Raw genomic sequence first — 24,391 nt, forward strand, 5'->3', positions numbered from 1 at the left:
TGGCGGGATCCACTCCAATCACTTGACTTTTCTATAAAAAAAAAAAAAAAACCCAAGTCCCAACGCCCGCGGAGAGGTGACGGGCGAAAAGGGACGGGGGGAAATGAAGACGGAGAGCGTGCGGCGGTGCGGTCGATGGCAGCGGTTGCTAGGCAACATGGGGGGGGGCGTCCGTCTCAATTTGTGCGGCAGGGAAAAATGAAAACGGGTTTTGATGGCTCTGCGTAGGAAATGGAAGCGCTTGAGCTAAACAAACCCGGCAGTGTTATTAAGTCCAGGATCATTAGAGGGGAAAATAAAAATGATTGAATTAGGAACGGCGGCGGCGGCGGCGGCGGCGGCGGCGGCGGCGGCGGCGGCGGCGGCGGCGGCGGAGGTTAATGCTCTGCTGCCAGAGCAGGTTTACCGAGGACACTGTTTTTATCCAAATCATCCCAGAGGTCCCACGAGAACCGCGGTGCATCGTCTTCCCCGAAACTACAGAAGTGACCTAGATTACAACTTCCAGTATCTTCAGACACGCGTCTGGAGCCTCGGAGCCTCGGTGCAAGTTTAAAGTAGAACTCTGGGTCCACACGTGGGTCCGGGTTCCTCCAAACACATGCAGAGAACTTTGAGGCGGCGGTGGAAAGGAGGATGCTTAAGAAACTGTCGTCCGACAAAAAGACGTTTCCTAGCTCACGCCATCACCCTACAAAAGAACTCACTCCTATTATTATTATTATATTATTATATTATTATTTATTCCTGAATATTGGTAAATATGGAGAGATATTTAAAAACATTTTTTTTTTTTTTTTTGGATTATACTTTTACACTTCTGAGTGTAATTAGTTATTCATTTATTATGTATTTTTAGCTTGTCTTGTCCTTGTATGTGTTGCTTCTGCAAGCGTGGGTTCAAGCTCCCGATCGCGCCAGAGCTTATTTATATTTATCAACTAATGCTTATGTTGGATATCAGCAGGTTGAAGATAATGTTAAAATGAAATTATATATCTAGTAAGAGGTGCAAAAAAAAAAAAAGGGGGGGAATCACGTGATAATTTCTTTTAAAAATGGCACCACCATTTTTGTTAAGCATCTGAAGAAGAGTGGATTTTCGCTCAAAACGTCATGCTAAATCAAATTTTCCTTTACTCTAGGTAAATTTAGTAAATCTTTATTTAGTGCATCTGTGGACCCCGACCTTTTCTGTACCAGGGACCGGTTTCATGCACGAAAATGCAGTTTTGAGTGTTTCCTAGCATTATTAGCTAGCCGCTCACCGCTAATAATGCATAGCAGGCCCGGCGCTCGTGTACAACATGTTGCAATGAAACAATATCCTAGGCAGGAATATTGATATTTTCTTTTAAATGCAGCTTTCTTTTTGCTGTCGGTCTGCGACGCCTCTGCCGTCCCATCGTTTGCTCATTTCCTGCGGCCACTTTTGTTTCTGGCTTGTTTTTTTCAGGCGCTAACTGATGTGTGAAATAGCATGACAGAGTTACATATGGCAGTTAAGGCAAAAGCGGAAACAGACGTTTTCTTTTCTTTAAATAATATCCGGAAGGTCAACACACGTTATGCCCTGACTCTGTAATCTATTTTATCCTTGTTGGTCTCAGCCCTTTCACATCCTGCTTATTTTTGTTTATTTGTTTTATTTCTGTCTTCGCTGATGTCACTGTTTATGTTGCCGTTTAGTTTCTATTTTCACCCTAACTACAAATATATATGTATATAAAAATACATATATATACAGCACTGTCTCAGAAAATTAAAATATTGTCATAAAGTTCTTTATCTTCTGTAATGCAACTGAAAAAACAAAAATTACTTTTTCATGATATTCTAATATTTTGAGATAGGATTATTGAATTTTCTTAAGATGTAAGCCATAATCAGCAATATTAAAATAATAAAAAGGCCTGTAATTTTCAGTTGCTATGTAATGAATCCAGAATGTATGGCATTTTTGTTTTTGTAATTGTATTACAGAAGATAAAGAACCTTTATCACAATATTCTAATTTTCTGAGACAGTCCTGTACATCCATATATATATATATATATATATATACATATATATATATATTTTTTTTTTTTTTCCCATTGTGCTGTCCATTCTTATCCCTGATATTGCTGTTGTTGTTGTTCTCTCTGCTGTCTCATTTATTTGTGGACGTCTTTTGCTCTTTTATAATTGTCTCCTGATTTATATTTACATTTATATTTATATTCATATTTATTTGACACTCTAACTGTTACGGCGCTGTGACAAAAGAATTTTCCCCGACGGGGATCGATAAAGTTCATCTTTTCTTTACTGTTCTTTTCAATTTATTTAGATTTTTCGCTATTTTTATTCTCTATTTTTGAAACGAAACATTTTAATGATAAAAAAAATGAATGAAATGAAAAATCATTTGTACCATTTTCTTGGTCGTGGACCCGCGTTGTATAATTCCTACATATTTTGTCGCAGATTGTTTTATTCTACCCGTCTGGTGAGCATATTTCACGCACGTCAGATTTCGTTCCATCCCGGAATGAGAGGATGAATACGGTTCCCTTCCTTCTCCGTCGCCTCCGCGGAGAAGATGAAGGCCGTCCGAAGACACGATTCGCACCCGACGGATGTTTTTTTCCAGGCCGTCCTCGGAGACGAGACGACACTTTATTCCAGGTCAAAAACTAAATTTAGCCCCCCGACGAAAACAAGGTTCCTCCACCTGGACGCGTGAGGACACGACCACCTCTGACCGAGTTTTATCGACTCGGAGATGCAGATGCTCTAAATTTGAACGCCGACTAATTATATCCGCTTCACTCTGTGCCCGTGATGTTCACGCGCAACATCTCGGGTTTTTCTTCTGCAGCGAGAAGAAGCGGGGCGCGCGGGGCCGTGCAAGCGTCTCCTCCATTAAAAACCCCCTGCAGATGAAGCCGATAACGCCGTCCTTCCTCGTATCCGGGCACCAGGAACGCGGCGGCCGCGACCCGTCCCGCGGAGCGCTCATTAAGACAATCACGGACGGCCGATTGGCGGCGGCGGAGGAGCGTGTCCGCGCATTTCACGCCGGCGATGTGACGACTTAGGGAAAGGATGGCTTTACAAATGACCCACTTTATGGGAGCGCGAGAGGCTTTCCGAGGAAAGTTCTGAACGCATTAGAACTTCGTTCTTCTGGAAACAAATCATGCAACACATGGGCTGAGAAGCAGTTAATAGTCACACCCGTCGCGGGATCTCAAATCTCGATTCCAGGCTCCTCCAAGTGTGTGGAAGCAAGACCTCGCCGCTCCCCTGGCGCTGGTGGACGGATTAATAAAGTATTATTATTATTATTTATCGTTGCGGTGCAGCGGTTAGCGCTTCTGCCTCGCAGCCAGAAGGTCCCCAGTCGGATTCCCGCCTCTCCATGTTCTCCACATGGGGTTCCTCAGGGTTCTCCATGTTCCTCCCACAGTCCAATCCCATGCAGGAGGTTCACTGGAGACCCTTGATCGTTTGCCTTCTCTATCTGTGGCCCCCGGTGAAGATCTGGCCTCCCTAGAAGCGCAGTAGATAATGACTGAATGCATGCATGCCGTTCTTCCGGTTCTTCTGGTTTCCCGACGGATCCGCAGGTTCGCACGACGGGAAACACACTCCTCCTTCACCTGCGGGCGGCAACGTGCTGGCTTTGGTCTGGCCGGCGGGCGTGGAGTTCTTCCTGCGAGGGGGGCTCCCGGAGATCAGGTCCGAGCGCTGGACCCTGGACACGGTGGGTGACTGGGGGATGCTGGGCAGCGTGCGGGACTTGGCCAGCAGGGGGCGCTGCAGCTTCCTTTCCAGCGACCTGGATGCAAGACAGAGAAACAAACATGAATGGTCGTGAATGGACGCTTGACAGGAGAAGGAGAGGGTGAACGGTTGCGCGTCTCCACCCGGACCTGCGGTTGACCTGTCCAGGTGGACCCTATCTATGGTCGCTTCTTCTTCTTCTTGTTCTTTGGACTTTTCCCTTCAGAGGGTCTCCGAGATCCTCCTCACGAACACCAACTACCTTCATATCCTGTCTCACGACGTCCATCTATCTTCTCTTTGGTCCAGCGTCCGTCTAACAATATATTCACTCTCCCTCATCTGTCCATGACCCGACCATCTCTGACCTTCTCTCCAAAACATCTACCATGTGTCGTCCCTCTGATTGGACTCATTCCTGATCTTCTCCGTCCTGGTCGCTCCCAAAGAGAACCTCCACATCTTCATCTCTACGACCTCCAGCTCTGCTTCCTGTCTTTTGGTGTGTTTGCAGACCATCTCACCACCGTCTCCTCCACCTCTCCTTTCCTTCTGGCTGATGTTCTTCTATCTCTTCTTCACCCTGACACTATTCTCCACCCGTTCCAACCCGCTCTTCACCTCCTCCATATCCGTAAAGGTTCTCAGCCGTGAATTCTCGTCTAAATCTTCTTATCGTGGCGACTTCGCTTGAAGACGTTGAGGTCGGAGAAGATTTCACAGAAGATAAGTGTTCTAGATAATGAGCGAACGAATAAATGAATGAACCATTCGCTTGATAGCCGACAACCAATCCGTTTGTTTCACCTCACTTCAGCTTGCGGCAACGTTGTCAATACCAGCACAAAATTTATATTCCCGCATCCCTACGCCGCCGCCTATATGAACACACACACACACACACACACACACACACACCAGCAGTTTACAGTTAATGAGCAGCAAGAGAGCAGCTGTACGGATCAATAGTAAAATTACTTCAACCTCAGGATAATCACCCCGAAGGCCATTTGGACAATGAGCAACAAAATTGCTTTCTTTTATGGTAGTTGATTCCTCCCTCTCTCTCTCTTTCTCTCTATCTTTCTCTCTTTCTCTCTCCGCCAGAAGACAAATCAATAGCAGCAATTAAAAGATTGGCTTCGTAACAGGTTTGCAAGATCCACCCCAATCCAATCTGTGAGTATCAATGATTGGGTTTGATAAATAGTATTTCAGTTCCCCCAACCAAATATCGGGGAACCGCACTTGCGTGAACATTAATTCACATTTTAGTTTTAAACGTTGCACTTTAAAGGGGAACTCTGCGAGAAGATCCTCGCAAGAACAACAAGAAGATGAAGTGGGAAGCACGGGGACATCATCAGCTGTAGGAGACGACGCTGGAGCTGCACCTGAGCGGAGATGATCAGCCCGAGGAGAGCGAAGCAGCTGTGGACCATCAACATAACGATTCACAGAGCAGGAGAAGGTGTGCTGCTTCAGGAAGACCGGATTATTGGGTTTCTTGCAAGGAAAGACCCGGAAGGAGGTAGAAGAATGAAAGCGACTGTCTTCCTGCACGGATCAAGCTCGCCAGCAGGTAAGAAAGTCTGTTCTTCTCGAGGCGTGCTGGTGTCCAACTTTTGTGGAGTTCCTAGATGAGGTTCCTCCATGGCTTGTCGTAGAAGACCTTCACATCAAGGGAAGTTGCTCTCCGGGTTTTTGGAGCACTGAGGAGAGTTGTATGCATAATGTTGGGCTACATCCAAACACGCTAGTTGTGAGAAGGTCCTGGACCATGATTCTTCCCCCCCGAAAGCTCCGTCCAAACTGGAATGTAGCATCTGCACTGAAGCAGAAGCCCAGACTTGAAAATCAATGTGATTCACGCGAGAAGGAACGGAGTCCAAAAGCAAAGCAAGCAAAAGTGCAAAGATGCTCTCCAACTCTTAAGAGGTCATGAAAGAAGCTGCTGCTTTGTGTCCAACCTGATGGACGGATGGACGGATGGATGGATGGATGGATGGGGTGAGGAGGTCAGCTGAGGTGTTTGTCACCTTGATTTCTCCAAATGGAAGTGCTCTGGACCTTCCAGTTGTCCATCTATAAACCTCCCCTCTGGTCTTCCTCGAGGCCTCCTGCCTGGAACGTCCTTCCAACCACATGCAAAACACTTTCCCTTAAATGAATAATCATGTCAAACGATATCAGTCCCTATTTATTTTTAGCTTTCAAAAGTGAAGATGTTTTTCGCCGCGGCGTTTTGAACCCGTCTGTTCGGTCGTCGGTGAAATCTCCGTGATGTGAAATAGGACCGGGATCCAGGTAAGAAGAAATGGAAAAACCTTGATCATGTTGAGTCACTGCAGTAAATCCCCCTCCGGTTCTGGCTCAGAACAGCTCGATTTGATCTCCCCCCGGTGAAACGTGGCTTGCATTTTTAGAACTAGAAGCCTGGTTTGGAGAGGAGGGGGTCCCACGTCCTGGGCTCCGGTCTGAAACGTGGGAACGTATTCGTGTAAGTTGATCTTCGTCGTCCATGTCGGGGGTTTTACTCCAAATTCCCGCCTCCCTTTCATCCGCAGCGGAAGCAAAGGGCCGCCGGGCTGATACCTGCTGCGTCTGACGACACAACCGCGGTTTTTAGAAGCTGCGGAATTAAATTGCGAGCATTTCGGGAGGCGGAAGGGAAGACGCAACATGTAGCGGTCTTTGCAAAGAGCAGGCTGGAGAAAACACTAAATGTTTTAAGGAGACCAGCTTGGAAAACCTGCTTTTGCCATCTCTAGCCGGCGCTTCAAGAGCTTCTCCCGGTCTACGGTAGCGAGCTAGCGCTCTCCTCCTGGCTCTAGTGTGCCGGTTTCAGACCCGCTGAGGTCAACAAGCTGGACGAGCTAGCGAGGAAAGCCGTCTCGGTGGCGGGACCCGACCTGGATCGTCTCCGACGGGTGGCATCGGGAGGGTGGAGGATAAAGCGGGAGCCTCCCTGCACCACGAGCCCTGGCGGATGGGCGGCTCTTTCAGCGGACGGTGTAGAACCGAACGCTTCAGACGCTCCTTTGTGCCCGCGGCCATCAGACCGGAGAACGGCGGTCTGGACGGCACACGATTTGACCAACCGGAGGTGCGACTGCGCCACCGCGACCTGGCTACCTCACACAGGTCGTGCACTAACCGTCTATTTTATCCTGGTTGGTCTCATGGCTGCTATCATCCCTATTTTTTTTTTCCCCCTTCCATTCTTGTTGTTGTTTATTTGCGGAGTCTTTCGCTATCTTCTAATTGTCTCTTTATTTATTAACGCTATAACTGTTACGCTGCCGTGACACAAGAATTTCAATAAATCAATAAAGTTTCTTGCCTTCCGAAAAGTCGCGTTAAATGCCGGCGTTCTCACAGAGAGGTTATTAAACGGCGTGCACTTTACACCGACGCGCTTTACGCTTCGCGCGGCTTCGGCTTCCCGCCTCGCAATCGACCCCGCGTGGCACGGAAAGGCTTTTTAAGCATCAAGTTCTCCGTTTAATATCCATTCGGTCTACAAGTCCTGGCTGGGAGTGGATCTGCAGACTTGGCGGGGTCAGTTAAGCTGACAGCCACTTCTCAGGCTTTCAGATCCGAACGCCGGCGTCCGCTAACCGCCGCTCAATAAAAAACACTCCGCCGACGGAAGGAGTGGGCGTCGCACAGATTTGACACGGGATCAGAGAAGCCGTGGATGCGTGGCGCCGAGCTGAGATGAAGATGAATGTTTTGGTATTTCTGCTTTACAAGGATGGCTGATAGTAGCGGCGCACACACACGTTGGACGGTAATAGAGGCAGACAAGCTCCTCTGCGTTCCATGGAGGCTTGCGTGAGAAACACACACACCGATACACACACCTCTTCGCAGCTGGAACCGGAAAAACATCTCGAGAAGCTGCGGTGAACACAAACGTGCGCAGTCGCGGCTCCTCGGCCGGCACGTCGTCGTGATAACACACCGAACAGACAGGCGACGACAATTTGGGCGGCGCGGACCTGTTGCTAAGCGACCACAAAAACAAGAGGAAGAGCAGATGAAAAATGCACATCTGCAACGTGTGATTTTTTTTTTTTTTAAAAAACAAAAGATTAAATTGGTAAATCGGAAGGGTGAGGTTGCAAGAAGAGCCTGTCGATGGTTGGCGAGGTGACGGGGAGGGGAGGGGAACTGTCCGTGGTGCTGAAGTCTTCACACACACACACACACACACACACACTTTTTGTCAATTTCTAAGAATTTCATATTTCTTCATCCCTGATGAACTCGCTGCCGTGGTTTCCCAACCAGAAGGTCTTCTCCACGTGGGTTTCTCCAGGTTCTCCTCACACGGTCCAAAAACATGCAGGAGGTTCACTAGCGCGTCTCTATTGAGGACGTCTGGAGCATTTTGAGTCTCCGATGAACCTCCAGCAAGGTTGTGGACCATGGAGGAACCCCATGGAGATACCAAATTATCCTCCTTTCAGCCGCGAGTGACATTCATACTGGTGGAAGCATCTTCTGAAGGTGGCTTCAGAAACCCTCTGGAGCTGCTGCTGAGGGTCTGATCAGCACCCTGCATGTGTGAGCGGTTTTCAGAGGAACGCTAACGTGACAGTCCAACAAACCCGAGAACAACACACACACACACACACACACACACTCGGAGTCCTCTTTGGTTCTTGTCAACTCTTGCAGCGAGAGAGCGGGTGGAAAACATGACGGGAGACGGAGACAGTGAGTGGGAGAGACGAAGAGACAACGGGGATGACAGAGATGCTGGATTTCTAATGGCAGGGAAGCTTTCTTTTATTTTTTTTGTACCACATGTCCGCCCACTCTGGCACTTGCGCCGGGAGTGAATGATGGGAAATTTAGATGGGCCTGATTTTCAAAGTGAAGTGGTGGAGCTGGTTTATTATTTATAACCTCATAAATTCTAGGACTGTATTTTAAAAAAAGCTGGAAATCATACGGACAAGCGCAGAAGTTTGCATATTCCGGTAGCGCTTCTTTGTTTGTTTGCTACATGCTACCGCTAGCGAGTCTATAAAAACAAGCAGCTTTTTAGGGCGGATTGAAAAAAGATGTGAGTTCAGCGGCCGAACGGATCTTTTGAGCGTTTCGGTTCACGGACCCGAGATTGATTTGCCGTCGTTTCCCTATCGTTTCAAAACGTTTACCTCAAGTCCGATCAATTGTGCGTGAAATCCCAAACTTTAGCCGATGAAACACATCAAGTCAAGTGAACGGCGTAAGAATCATCTCCGTGGAGACAAATTAACAGAATTCACACCCAAGATGCCTAATTGTTATTAATTTATTACAATTACTTTTAAATTCATTGACTTAGTCCAACTTGTTTCATTATTTATCCTGTTTTTTTTTTTTCCCCTTAAACACACCGCTTGCTTTCCAGCCTTTACCACCCCTGACTGGGACCGATCAGGTGGGGAACCACCCGATCAATATTCATCTTAACATGTTTCATTTAAAGCCAAAACAATCAGGGATCAATGCCGCAGGGGTTATCAGGTCAGGAGCCTTGTGAGCAAATCAATCCGATGCGTGTCGACGAGGTCTGGAGGGAAAATAACTTGAGGAAATTGTTTGCCAACAGCACTGAGGTGTGTGTGTGTGTGTGAGGACCTCGTCTCTTGTTCAGCCTTTTTCATACGTGCCTAAAATCCCCCATCCGTGCAGCAACGGAGAGGAAATCCATCGTAGCGCCACCGTTTGCCTGCTGAAGCGCATCCACTGCACCGCCGCACTTATGTAACACAATGCTTCCTCTCACATGTGTGTGTGTGTGTGTGTGTGTGCACGCACACTTGCACACACACGTGTATGTGTGTGTGTGTGTAGAAGACACCTGTGGGCTCCGCACGCCCTGGATGTCTCTGGACACGCGTGGAAAATAAACGGCCGGGTCGAGCATTTTCTCCAAACTTGCTCATCTGGTGAGAAGACCGCCGACACACACACACACACACACACACACACACACACACACACACACACACACACACACATATGTAGTCACACACGCGGGCGGGGGTGAGATGATTATGTTGCACTTCAAAAGAACGTGAGAGCATTGCAAATGCAACACGCTTCGTCGAGGAAGACGCACACACACACACACACACACACACACACACACCGTTTACCTGGCCTCTGCCACGGTGCAGCAGTAACTGCCGCTCCTCCGTGGGCTCCTGCCCACCCGCAGCTCCTCCCGAGACTTGCGCCGATTAAAGTAGTCTGTGAGTTTCCCAAAACTCGCCATCTTTTTTTTCCCCTCTCCTCGCTTTTTTTTTTTTTTTTTTTTTTTTATTTTATCCTGAAGAAATGTGGGAAAAAAAAAAAAAAAATCCCGATGCTGCAAAAAAAAAAAAAAAAAAAAAAAAAACCTCTCCCCACTTGACCGTGGACTTCCACCTGGATTCAGCTCGTCCTCTTGCGTGAACCTCTTGCGGGGGAACTGACCGATCCTCTTATCCAACCTCCCCCCTCTTTCGATCATTTGCAGACACACACACACACACACACACACACACATACAGCGAGCCTCTCAAAATAGTACCGTTTGGAAGTGCCTAGCGGGGACTGAGCCCCCTCCTCCGCCGGAGAGGAGGGGGGGGAGGCAAAATAAAAATAAAAAACGGATGGAGAGGAAGAAGAAGAAGAAGAGGAGGCGACGATTCTGCATTCAGGCTCCTCTGGTTTGCTGTAGAAGGCAGAGCTTCTGGGAGAATCTGAGCGGTGATGCTTGCTGGTGAGCCCACCCTCCTCTTCCCCGCTTTATGGTCCCTCTCCCTCCTGCGTGAATTCTCTCTCTCACACACACACACACATGCTGCCAGCCCCGGTGTGTGTGTGTGTGTGTGTGTCACGCACACGTAGCCTGAAGTGCACTTGCTTCCCCTGCAGAACTTCTCCAGCAGGTTCCAGTCATTAATGAACAAGGTGGGGTTTGGCTGCAGATGGTGTGTGCGTGTGTGTGTCCTGCACGACCTCACCCCCGCACCCGTCTTTACCCGCGGCCTCACGGCGGAACGATTCCCCCGGTCCTGATGTTTGCCGATGCGACCAAAAGCTACGAAAACGCCGTCGCGCCTAAATAAACATCACCAGGCCCAAACCGATCCCGCAGATGCGTCGTATCCCGGAAATGACCGATTCGGAAGAAGCCGGCTCGACGGCGGGAGCATCGGAGGTCAAAATAATAGGGGAGTTTATAACAAGGTGCAGGGTTGTGATTGTGCAAACACTCCGCGCGAGTGTGTGTGTGTGTGTGTGTCGTGTTGCTATCCCGCTCGGCGGCAGATGCTGTGTGAAAGGTGTGGGCTGCTCGAGTTCCTGGCGGTAAAGACTTGAGCGTATTGATCTGCTCTCCTCGCTACGATCCTTCGCTCTCTGTCGTGGATTGCACACACACACACACACACACACACACACACACACACACACACACACACAGCAGCCCCCCCCCTTGCCCATAGATCTCCGAAGCAGACGCTCTATAAACAGGTGGAGTGTTATGGTATGACCTCGCTGCATCTGCGTTTCTCGCTCATGAAGTCAGTAGAACGAGGACATTGACGTTGTTATTTTACAATAAACCGCCGTCCGTACCGATCAACTGCAGCTCGTTGTGCAGATTAGCTCACACACACACACACACACACTGAAAACCACATTGCCCTTGAGAGTGAATGTGTGTATGTCTCTATTTGACGTGTGAATGAATGAATCTGTGAGGGTGAAAGTGAATATTTGTGTGAATCGATCTGACGTGAATGAGTGTTTGTGAATGTTTATTTGACATGCTGATGCAGGGGGTGTCAAACGTACGGCCCGCGGGCCGGTGTCGGCCCGCCGGGGGGTCCGATCTGGCCCGTGGAATAAATCTACAATTTGAAAAAATACATAAATCATGACTTACTTCTTTTTTAAATAAAAATGCAGTTTCTATATCGTCGGCTAGGGATGCGCGATTTAATCAGCGTCAGCGACACGACACAACACTGTGTGACTCACAACTCAAGCGGACGGCAGCGATGCAGCTTCCGAGGCTGTAAATAGCATTTTTACTTCTTGTTAAAAATTCCGTTGGACCGGAAACCCTCATCGGCAAGGTGTGGTTGTCAAAAATGAGAAAAGTGGACGTGGATTTTAGGGCTGTCCAAGAAAAATAGGCCACCTCTTATTTGTCGGTTGAGGTTAATGAGTGTTGTTGATATTGTATTTACTTCATTAATCTCAGGTTGTTTGTCGTGTATTTTTTAAGGGAACAGTTCATGACGTCTAAAGATTTTTTCCTGTTCTCCTTTACAGTAAAACAAAGGAAGCCTTTACTTCGTGTTACTTTTAGGTAATTACGCTATGATTTTACGTCAAATGAAGCATCAAAATGAGTTTGACAGCCCTGCGCTCATGGGAGAGTGAACGGTTGTAAATGACATCTCTGAATTTATACGACGTGTCTCTACTTGCAGCCCCTCTGATTGACTCCATCAATAATCCGGACTCCGTTATCCAATAACAATAATAACGCAGTCGTCGTCACTAGTAAAAAAAAAAAAAATTAAAAAAAAATGGCTTTGAATGATCCGTGTGAGTCATATCTTTGGTCGTGACTTTGGTTTTTCATGCCGTTCTGACTGATTATTCGCTCAAACGCCGTTGCGTTCTTCGTTCCTGGCGTCAGCGTGACGATCCGGTCTCAGACGAGCTCCGTCTCCTCCAAACCTCTCCATCTTCCCGCGCTGCAATTCAGGTGATGAAGCTGCGGCGGCGGCGGCGGCGGCGGCAGCTCGGTCAGGACGCCAGACCCGTCCTCCTCGTTTATAACCGTCTGACAGCCGGCCGATTTCATCGTCCTCCCCCGTCTCCCGATCCTCTCCATGCTAATGCACTTGTAGCATCTGCTACCTTCCACATTTGTGTGGAAAAAACTAAATGATATGACATCTAAATAAGAGGATGAATGGATGTGTAACTACATGACTTGTGAAGGTCTCTGGATCAGGTGTGCCCGATATGTCGATCGCGATCTATCGGTCGATCGCGAAGGTAGCGTGAGTCGATCGCATGGCATTGAAACGTTGACGTCAGCCTCACCATGAAGTTTGTCATTTGACTGACAGTCGGTCCGTCCAATCGGACCTTTTCTGACACAAGCGTCTTGTAAACATGACGTTCTAGCATGCTAGCAAGTTAGCCTCCAATTTAGGTCTTCGAAACTTATGGGTATAAAAATGAGCGGGGGAGCTGGACCGAGTAAAACGACTAAAACGTATCACTTCGTATCACTTCGCAAAAAACGTATGTCATTTTCGCCTCATCTGCCGGTCTGCCATCGCTGTACCGAAAAAGGGAAATGTGGAGCGGCGTTTTCAAAAACGACGACTCCGACTTCCCTCCGAAAAGTGAACCAAGAAGGAGAAGGAACTAAAATCCCGGCTGTCAGGACAGCGGCCATTTTTCTCACAGCTAATTTACCAAGATATTTACCACAGATATTTACCAAAAAAAAAGATACTCTGTTGTAGCGTGACATAAGGGGTCATGCAGTTATGCAAGACCTGCACAAACATTTATTGTGTTAAGTAGATATATCAATAAATATATATTTTCAGTGGAGGTAGATCATTTTCACATGATGTCATCTGATTTTTTTTTTTTTTTCTGACACTGAGGTCGCTGCACGTGCACAAACAACGGCGCGAAGTGCAGCAAAACTAACTAGCTAGTCAGCAAGTTACCTCTAATTTTTAGCCCCTGTTTTTTTGTCTTATCAAAGGGTATAAAATGAGTGGGGCACCAAGTAAGAAGACAAAAACTTATAATTTTTTGATGAATTGGAGGAGGACTTTTTTTCACGATGGCCTTTTCGAAGAGCGTTCGCCTCATCTGCCGGTTTACCATCGCAATGCCAAAGAAGGGTAATCCGGAGCGGCTTTTTCGAAACCTTCGTGGAAAATACGACAAGGACGTCCCGCCGAAAAGCGAGCCGAGAAAAAGAAATGTTAATGAACTAAAATTAATAAGGCCGGCTTCAATTCAGCGCAAATCATCGGAGTGAACTTGGGTCATGACGAAAAATGTACATCACTATTTTGTGTTGTGCAATTTATGCAAAGGTACATCAACATACATTGTACACATAAAGAATGTTTTGCATTTTTGTTGTGGGTAGATCAGTTTGACTTGGTCATTTTATAAGTAGCTCGCGTGCTGCAAAAGTGTTAGCACTCCTGCTGTAAGATGGGTGAATGCAAACCGTAATCTGAATGAATGAATGAATGGAAATGTGCTTATCTCATCTAACGCAACGGCAACATCTACAGAATTCCTTGTGCAACAAGTTTTTTTTTTTGTCAAATTCTTTTGGAGCAGGGGATGCAAGCATTCTGAGGCCGGCCCGGCCCCTCTCTGCGTTTCTTCGGTATTTTGCCGTGAGACGGTACCGGCTGATGAATAAATCACGTAGTGAGGCTATTTTCATCAACCCGGTCCACGTGGGAGCTCCATGAAACTATTCTCCGACAGTCAGATTCAACCTTTTCCCACAATTTCATCCATTGCTGGACAGGAACACTGAGCACAAATTGCAGTCGGAATAAAATATTTCTACTTTTGCGGCTCCAAAAGTTCTGCCGCCGAACGTACGAGTATAACTTTATTTCACGCTTTTTCTAGCATGCTTTGAATTATACATTAGCAAACCCCATCTGACAAGCGAGCCGTTGTAGGAATGAAAGAGCGAGGCGTGGAGTCTCGTGAGCATGTTCTCAAATCATCTACCTGCAGCCCGAGGTCAAAGGTCACGCTAACCCCGCGACTCGCTATGCTAGCGCTAACCAGGCCGTCGGGGGCAACCTGCGCTTTCGTCGTCTTGCACGAGGAAACCCTTGGAGAGGGCAAGACCGAAACCGCCGCAGATAACCGCGCATGACTGCACGACGGCGCCGACCGGACATCTGATGGAGATCGCGGCTGCAGATAGCGGTGAACGGAGCGCAGGCGTTAGCGCGGAAGCAAAAGGTGTCGAGGGGGGGGGAAAAAAAAGGATTCCATCCAATTCGGAGAGATTTGCAACGCCTCAGAGGGAGATAATCCTCTCCCTCCTCTGCAGCCGGGCCGGGATTTGCGCCGCACGGCGACCGAGACGCCGCCGCCGTTTGTCATCTTGCCGTGATGCAGTGAGCGAACACCAAAATGGTGGACGGACGGATAGGATGCAGCTGATTCCAGTCCGGTTCTGACAGTTTGTGGGCCCAGCGGGGGGGACGGTACATTCTGTAACCGGCTAAAGGGATGATCAGACAGAACGCACAGCTGCCGAGCGCGGCGTGATTCACGTCCCCTACCGCCATATTTTGCGTCGGCGCGGCAACCGCCGGCGGCGCCGGTCGTGCGCTCCCTCATCTGCATGCATTTGTGATGCGTGCATTTGTTTCCGTTCCACGGAGGAGAGGGATCCCCCGCCACGCCGGTGACGCCGCGCCGATATTACAAATCACGTTTGTCCGCAGGGCCGGCGCCGAACCGGAAAAAGCTGTTAAGAGCCAGAGAAGTTAATCTGATCCCGCTCCTGATAAGTGCTTTTCGGCGGCGGAAGGATAAATCCCTCCTGACGGGCGTCCTATTTTGTGGTATTCCGCGGAAGTTCGCTGGAACGGCTCTTCGTCACACGGGGGGGCGAGTTAGCTGATTTTTTTGATATTAAATCTAATTCATCTGGACACGTAAAAACATTACCAGTCCATTTTAGCGCCATCTTTTTCCAGTAAAAGTGATTCAAGAGGGCTGTTGATAAATGAATGCCGCGATCTAATCATTAAATAAAGATAAATGGGGATATAATAGGGATTTGGGTCCGAATCCAGCGGGAGGTTGTGACGGAAACTGAGGGATAAACCTGGTCAGATGGTTTCTCCTCACGTAGAAACCACAACAAATACATTTCTTCATCTCTCTATCAGATTTTCCTTCCAGCATCTTCGCTCCCGCTCCATGAATACATGCATTTATTTAAATGTTCAGGGTCAGAGCTTCTGCATTGTAGCCAGAAGGTCCTCCGTTGGATTCCCACGGGGGGGAAGAGGAACCCTGAGGAACCCCACGCAGACCAGAGGAGAACATGGAGACTCCACACCAGGGGTCGCCAACCCCTGAAAATAATTGAGGATTTAATTAAAATGTATTTGATTTTAGTTCCTTCATTTTCATAATGTAAAATTAAAACTATAATTATATTAAATTTTATATTTATATTATATTATATTATATTATATTATTAAATTATAACTATAAAAATTATGAGGGTCTTTTAACATCTAAATAAAACGTGTAAAAAGAAAAAAAAAATGTCGCTCTTAATATAAGACTGCAAGTGGCAGTAACTAGATGCTGGTAGATAATTGAAGGGTTTTTTTTGTTTTGTTTTATTTTTTTTTCATAAATACAAGAAGGACTCAAACAGACATTGAGTATTTGCTTAAAAAAAAAACAGAAATGTAATTCGGTTTTCTCCGCAGTCGTTTGTTGATTTGGAAAAAAAAAAATAAAACGCATTTTGTTTGTATGTAGCATAAAGGTAAAAAAAAAAAAGTTGTGTTAATTCATTTTAAATTTCCAAAGAGTCGTGTGGTTCTCGGTGTTTCCTTTACTTTACGGGTCCAAATGGCTCTTTGAGTGGCAAAGATTGGGGACCCCTGGTGTCCAACCAGGGACGTCCTAGCTGAGCGACGGAAGCGCTAACGTGCCGCCAATGCGAGTTCCTATGCATATAAAATAGATTTTAATCAGCCGCCGTCGCGTCTGTCAGCACAACCCATTCTCCTCAAACTCCATCTGGACACTTGAACATCTCCTTCGAGTCTCTCGAGACAAAACAACTGTCCCTTCCTCCAAACGCCGCCATTAATTATGTACTCTGCGGTTTCTATGTTTTTTTCACGCAAACATGTCCGGAATATAAATCATTTCAGTCACTTCCTCCGAGACGCGTAATTAAGACGGCGTCCGATCCCACTGATTCTGTTTTCGCCCGCGTCAGACGTCCAGCCGGCCATTCGAGCCCTCCGTGCCGTATCCGTGCGTTGGAGTGTTTTTGTTTTCACGCCGCGGTCCAGATCTCTCGCGCCGAAGCCCCGCTGCACGTGAGCGACGCAAACAGAGGAACACGCTGTCAACCTTGCGGCTTAGAAACAGGGTTTGGACAAACGTGGTGGGGTGTCACGTGAAACCTTCTGATTATGCCACACACACACATACGCACACACACCTAAGCGTGAGCTAACACACATACGGCGAGTCCCCGGCGGGAAGTAACAGTCTGTCCTCTGTCAAACACATGCAGTCGTCCTCCGTCCGGCGTGGATGAGTCACGATTAGCGGCGTATAAATAAACACCTCCAGGACCAAACTGTGATCCCCGGTCCCGAAAACACAGGCCGGCTCCGAGGGGCCGTGTCCTTACGTAACAATGCGCGGCTGTATTTCCAACAGTGTGTATGTGTGTGTGTGTGTGTGTGTGCGTGCTTATGAATGGATTATTTCCCATTTATGGACTGTAAACAACGATGGGGCTGATGTATGGATTTTTTTGGGAGGCTATCGAGCTTTACGACGCCAAAACATTTAGCCTCGTCACATCGGACCCACAAAACGACCGTGAGATTCCGAGGTCGTTCAGTTCCGACACGGAAGAAGACGACTTTTTGGGTTTTAGCACGCAGGAAAGACCAAGATAGCAGCTGGAGTAGGACAGAACAGAGGTAGAATTTTGATGGATGGATGGATGGATGGATGGATGGACTTTTCCTTGTGAACATAATTATTATTATTATTATTATTGCTATTATTATTGTGATTTATTATTACTGTATTATTAATAATAGTTTTTATTATTATTATTATTATTATTATTAATTATTGTCTTTCCTACCTTAGGCTTTTACCTCAGACTTTTTAATTCCTCCTCCTTCAGCTGCAGGGAATCTTTGAATCTTTGCACTTAAGACCTTAAAACACTTTATAGCCTTGACTTTGACACTTTAGAGTTTTATTTGTATTTCTTATTCTCCCCCCCCCCCCCCTTTTTTTGTCTTTTTTTTTTTTTTTTTTTACTGTTTATACAATTTCCTACTATTATTTATTATTGTTATGTTTTACTTGAAACTGTGGCACAACAATTTCTTTCGGGATAAATAAAGCTATTCTTATTCTTCTTCTTATTCTTATTCTTCTTATTATTATTATTTGATTTCATTTTTTATTGTTGATGTTGTCGTTGAATTATTATTATTATTAATGATTCATTTTTATTTTTTACTCATTTATTATATTTGTTATCTTATTCATCAGCCATGTTGCAGGCACTGTTCCATGAAAAAAAAAAAAAAAAACATTTTCAATACGTATTTATTTACTGGTATTTATTTGTATATGTATGTAAAAGTACACGTATGTACATGTATAGTTATTTAGTTATTTTTCACTTATATTCAGTTGAGCTGAATCGTCTGGAAAATACGGTACATGCGATGTGAGTGAAAGTTGCTTCCTAAGTTTGATTTCAGTTTCATTTCACACAAGTGTGATTGACTTGGAGTTACATGGTGTTGTTTAAGTGTTCCCTTGATTTTTTTTTTTTTTTTTTGAGCAATATAATTTATTAATCCCTTGCTGGAAATCCCTTCTCTGCATGTAACTCATAATGGATGAGTGGATTAAACTCCTCATGGAGCGACACCAGGGGAGCAGGTAGGTTCTTGCTCAAAAACACTTCCACAAACACAAAAAGGAGCCGGGAATCGAACCGTTCGCTTCCAAGCACGATCGAACCCCGGTTTTCCCCAAAACACCCGACGAATAAATGCATCGGGTGTTACCTTTTCCATTTGTTTGTCGGCTTTGGACGTTTTAAGACGGTCTAAGACGATTATCTACGTTATCAACTTGTCCTTGATGGAAAGGTACCCGTTGTGGATGGGATATGGACACATCGGTGATACATGGATGCCGTGTTCTCCCTGGAGGACCGATAATTATCAATAACCGTAGAGGAATTGATTGCATTTGTCAGGTCCGCTTGGGAGTAATCTCCCTCCCCCTGCAGCTTTGTGTTGCACAAACTAAATGTGCAGAAAGAAGGAAAAGTAACCGTGTTTATATATATGTATATATATATTGGAGGCGTTGGTGATGCGTCTCCGCACAAACCCTCCACGCCGACCACCCGATCTTGAGGAAGCTGACGTCCGTTCCTCGCCGGGTACTTCCAGATCCAACTGCCGTGGCGACTGTGCGTTTTACTCGGGGAGAAAATAAAAAAGTAGGTCCTGGTGTAGGTCACGGCGGCGTTATCTCCGTCTGTCATCGCGGCCCCAGATGGCCCATTAGGACAATCTTTTCCTCTATTGTTGAAAACCAGCGGTAGAGAGAGACCTTATCTTAACTTTACTCCTTAAATACATTTAATCGTTGGATACGAGACCGGGAAGAACATTAACGTTTCCTTTCATTTGTCACTTGGGGCTTATAGATTTTAAGCCCTCGGCCTTCTTTCCTTTTTTAAATGCAGAAAAACTGTCGGAACTCAACATCTCAGAGCAGATCTTGACTCTCCGAATCATTTCGATCATTCGAGACCACAACCAATATTTAAAAGTAACGCTAGGAAAGCTTCCCTGGACTCCGGCTCAGACCAGAGGGTCATCAGACGTGGAATCGCAAGAATCTCACTGAAAAATACGGGATGGGAAGGTGAGGCAACGGGAGGAGGAGTCGGTCGGCACGGCGACCGTCGGCATGGCGCCCCTCGCTCCCGCCGTCTGGTCTGATCCCTTGTCACACTGAGGTCGCTCTGTTTTTATTTCTCATTTTTTTTTAATTCTATTTTCGTTCCCCTTCAAGTGAAACTGATTTCTTGCTGTCTTTATTTTTGTGATTTCTGTGTGAATTTCAAAAAAAACAATTTTTTATCAATTTCTCACAGATTTTAAGATTATTTATGAAATATTTTTAAATGAATATCCAAGTTATTTTGAGAGAAATATTTATCTATATCATCAGAAAAATTATCATCTCACAGCTGATCACATTTAAAGATACGTTTTTTTAGTCGCAGGCTGATCTCTGACTGAGATTTTACAAAGGTTGAATCTTTCAGGGTCGCTACAAGACTACCACTTGATTCTTTTACCAGTTTTTTAGCAGGGGGGTCGTTCGCTGGGGACGAAAGTGCAACTTTTGGGGTTCACTGCATATCTCGGACATTGAGCTGCTACTTTTTTCACACGCGTTGAACATGGCGGCTTACACAACTATGCGGCTGATTTATGGATTTTTTGGGGGCTATCGAGCTTCACGCCGCCAAAACATTTATCCTCGTCACATCGGACGGATGAAATGAGCGTGAAATTCTGACGCCGTTCAATTCCGAAGACGACTTAAACGGTTTTAGCGCGCAGGAGGAAGACCAAGGTAGCGGTCAGCTGGAGTAGGACAAAGGGGGGATAAAAAATGGATTGATGGATGGAATTTTCCTTGTGTTGCTTATTATTATTATTATTATTACTATTATTATTATTGTTGATTTATTCTCAATTAATTCATTTTTATTTTTTTACTAATTTATTTTGTTCATTATCTTATTCATCAGCTGTGTTACAGGCACTGTTCAGGAAAAAAAAACAAAAACATTTCCAATACGTATTTGTGGATGTTACCAGTATGTAACATTTATTTACCGGTATTAGTTATTTTTAGCTATTTTTCAGGTGTTATTATTATTATTATTGTTGTTTATTATTATTGCTTATTATTATTATTATTATTATTATTATTTATCATTGTTATTACATTATTTGTATATTTTTATTATATTATTTATCATCATTTTCATCAGTCGTGTTACAGGCATTGTTTGGAAAGAAAAAAAAACATTTCCAATACGTATTTGTGCCTCTTACTGGTATGTATCATTTATTTATCGGTATTTATTTGTATATGTATGTAAAAGTGAACATGTCTAACATCTTTCTGTGTAAATATCTCATGTTATAATGTGGAAACCTGTGGCTTATAGACGTGTATGTGCAGATATTTTAATTTAGTTATTTGGACTCAAAATGAGAGCGGACGACCATAATGGTTTTAGAGGGAAGACCAAGATAGCACTCGGCTAGCCGGTGAGCTAGTCTGAAAATGACGTTAGCTAATCCAGGTAATCCCTAAAAGTTGCTCCGTTGCAAGAAGATTTGGTCAAGAATTCACCGCGACCCGGGTGACGGAGAGCCTCCTCAGACGATGACAAAACACGTATTCCGTTCATGTAGCACAAGTGTGTTGCTTTACTCTTAATGTCGGTTCGGCCTTCTAACGGCGTTCAGCTTTCTAGAACGGCTCCTTGTAATAATTCATTTCCCAGCCCCGATTTACATCGTCAACAAATACCATCTCCGCCGCCAATACCGCTCTGGGAATCGTTTGTCCACCAGGTTTCCTGTTTGATATTATCATAAGACTAAGACAGATTATCGCCTTCTACTTAAGAAAGCTACAATCCTAATAATAATTGTCTGGTTGGTTTTGTTTCCATCCGAAGAAGAAGCAGTGAGCTCACACTGAGATGCAGGAATTCGTTGTGTGAAAAGAGACCCAAAGCTTGAAAACAAAATTAGCATCATCGCTCACTCCTACCAGGCTCATTTGAAAATTTAATGTTGCCTCACTTTGCCGCGAAGACCTCGGCTACTCTCTAAATTAACAACACCAAGTTGGAATCATTCATCCTTGGCAACAGGGGCCGCGAATCCCATTACGCCCATCGACTCACACACTCATCCCGCCTGGGCGCCCCTTTTCCCTGAACCAACGGCTGTGCTGTCCTCTAGTGGATGCTTGGTGGAACGCGGATGCAAAAAAAAAAAAAAAAAAAAGACGGATGCAGTAAAATCAAAATGACCGTTTGAAAAATAAAAACACGCGTCCTTTTTGATGCCTAAACACAAAAAGCTCCTCCGCTGCTCTGCTGGGCAGATTCAGTGTAAACTAGTGCTTCTTGTTTTCAATGTGTGTGTGTGTGTGTGTGTGTGTGCTGTTTATCTTTTGGACAGGAAATAGTTTCACAGTCACATAATATCTATGTTTACGTAAATCACTCACTCCTCGCATCGGGACCTTTTGTGTTCGAACGCATTCACACACCGCCGCGATAAACACAGTGTCTGCGCGGCGTCGGCCCGCTGCGAGTGCCGACACGAGCCGTTGACGTGCGCACGCGTCGCCGTCTTGCGTTTATAAACTCGGCGCCGTGGAGATGACTCACCGGTGAGTCACGGGGACGGAGAGTTGCGCAAGTCAGGAACCCGCCTGGCTCGGTCGCGACGCCCGGCGTGTTGCCGTGGCAGTCGATCGGGTTAACAGAAGGGAGCTTGGCAGGAAATAAGTCAACAACTAGCAGGAGCGTCACAACCAGTACGGCCCACGAGGGAGAGCGTGCACGGTGTTCCTCCACGTGCACCTCCTCGGAGGCAAAGACGATAAATTAAAAGTGTTGTTCTACTTGAGAAAGGCAAAATGACGGAGAAGAAGGAGATGATCGCCGTGCTCGGAAGAAGACGGGGAAAAACGGATGTAAAGTTGGCAGGTTTGCAGATAGACACCAAAATAAATAGACACCAGGGAGAACAACAACAACAACAACAACAGGGATAAGAATGGACAGAATGGAACAGTAAGGGGGAAAAAATAGACAAACAGAACTGAACGACAATAAAAATAGACAATAGTAATGACAAGAATAAAATAAATAAGCGAAAAATAGCATCGCTGGTCTCGCCACCGTCTCCTCCCCCTTCACTTTCATTCTGTCTTCTATCTCTTCGTACCCCTGACACTTTTCTCCACCCCAAGCACTTGAAATCCTCCACTTTCTTGATCTGCGCTCCCTGCAGCCTCACCGTTCCACCCGGGTTCCTCTCATTCACATATCGTGAAACAAACAAAACAAAAAAAAGAACCTTATAAATCCATGTTTCTTAATGGTTTCTTCAGAATAAACGAGGACCGGCGCCGATAATGTTTTACAGAACGGGGCCGGCTGCTCGTTCGTCACCACGTTCTTGTTTGGACGGCGGTGCCATACAGGCCTGGCATCGGGGCCGGGGTGGGCGGGGGGGGGGGGGGCAGGAATGTGCGACAACAGTTCCCGGAAGAACCAAAATAGAGGCAGGAAGTCTATTTAGTAAACACAATAAAATATTTTAGCAGGCTGTGTAAAATCCATCGCATAAAGACGTAATCTCACTTACTCTATGAGTTGCGCCATTTTGGCGGCCGGGGGCTCCTCGGGCTCCGGGACCGCCGGCCTCTACCTAAAACGGGGCAAACAAGAATCGCAGTGTAAGAAGCAGGCGGAAGGTAAATGAAGCCCGTGCCATGTTTATTCACCCGCTAACGCCGTCGCTTTCAGGAAACACGCCGAGCGGAACCGCTCAGTCCCTTTAAGGGCCTCTAAAAGCCTCTCCGATCTTGAAGTGTTGGGTTTCAAGGTTGCCTTCCTACTGTGTGATTTGTGAGAAGTTTCTTCATCGCCGCCCGCCGATGTTTCTCGACACCCCCGACACTTTCTCACCCGAAAATATATCCAGCGAACATTATTCATGTTGATAAGAGCTAATGATGCAGAGCCGCGGCACCTGAATAAACCATCCAGGGCCGCTTGACACCTTTGTCTCCCCGAGGCTGCATGTTAATGAAGCAGAACATCTGGTGGAGAACCGGATCACGTGGTTGAGACGCCCCTCCGTCCAAAGAACCCAGAGCTTTCAGAATTTGGGCTTCTGTCGCCGATAAGCTCCGAGTCCAAACAAAACCCAAAAGGACTTCAGTTTTGAAAAACAAACACTAGTTATTTACTTCCTGGTGAGAGATAAAATGGTAATATTGCCAGTTGGACACAACGTTTCCTGAACAACCCACAGCTTCTTCACTTGACTTATCGGGACATGGTTGCTTGTGATGTGCAACTTTTTGCGAACACAAGAGAAGGTTAGCGCCTGGAAAAACAAATTCCATGACGTTCAACGTGAGGAAATGTTTGAAGGGAGGAGGCTAGCGCTAGCGGAAAGCGCTTCCTGGATTCCCGCAGAAGAGCCTTCATGTTCTCCAAGTCCATGTGGGACCAAGTCCATGTGCCGACAGCAACATCTTCATTGCAAATCAAACAGACACACTTTCTGTTGATTTCTGTGAAGAAATATTCATTTTCCCACTGTTTCGGAAATCCTCTACACTCATTTGCCATTTTGCGTTTCTTCGGAGACGCCATTTCTGGTGACTTGCGGTAAAAGTTTTTCTTAGCTTCATTTTGTTTAGTCGCTGGCTCCATCTAGAGTTGAACTCAAGCTTCTTGTGCGGGCCATATTTAATTACCGTATTTTTCCTAAAAGGCGCAGTCTCAGTTATGTGTGCCATTATTGTATTTAACTCACACATAAGGCGCACCTGATTATAAGGCGCATGTTTCAAATACAATCCACGCCCACACTTTCCCCTTTTACGTTCTCATGGCGTCATCTACTACGCCCACCTTACGACAACAACACACACA

The 24,391-nt window shown here is 46.0% G+C and overlaps 1 protein-coding gene across 4 annotated transcripts in view; it reads right to left on the reverse strand.

Moving 5' to 3' along the window:
• The window catches only part of ankfn1b (ankyrin repeat and fibronectin type III domain containing 1b), a 128,118-nt gene that overhangs the window by 96,740 nt on the left and 6,987 nt on the right, over positions 1–24,391 (reverse strand). For 2 of the 4 annotated variants that reach the window (XM_086140686.1, XM_086140685.1), the window contains exons 1-2: positions 9,930–10,295; positions 3,648–3,826 (exon numbers count right to left, since the gene is read on the reverse strand). In XM_086140686.1, coding sequence (XP_085996812.1) covers positions 3,648–3,826; positions 9,930–10,285 — 535 coding nt within the window. In that variant the 5' untranslated portion in view covers positions 10,286–10,295. Of the gene's footprint in view, positions 1–3,647; positions 3,827–9,929; positions 10,296–23,090; positions 23,154–24,391 lie in introns of those variants that run through there. The other 2 variants (XM_086140687.1, XM_086140688.1) reach the window with 1 other exon arrangement.

The sequence above is a fragment of the Fistularia commersonii genome, chromosome 33, assembly GCF_037954325.1.
Source record: "Fistularia commersonii isolate RoL2024-O1a breed Wild chromosome 33, RoL_Fcom_v1.0, whole genome shotgun sequence".
NCBI lineage: Eukaryota > Metazoa > Chordata > Actinopteri > Syngnathiformes > Fistulariidae > Fistularia > Fistularia commersonii.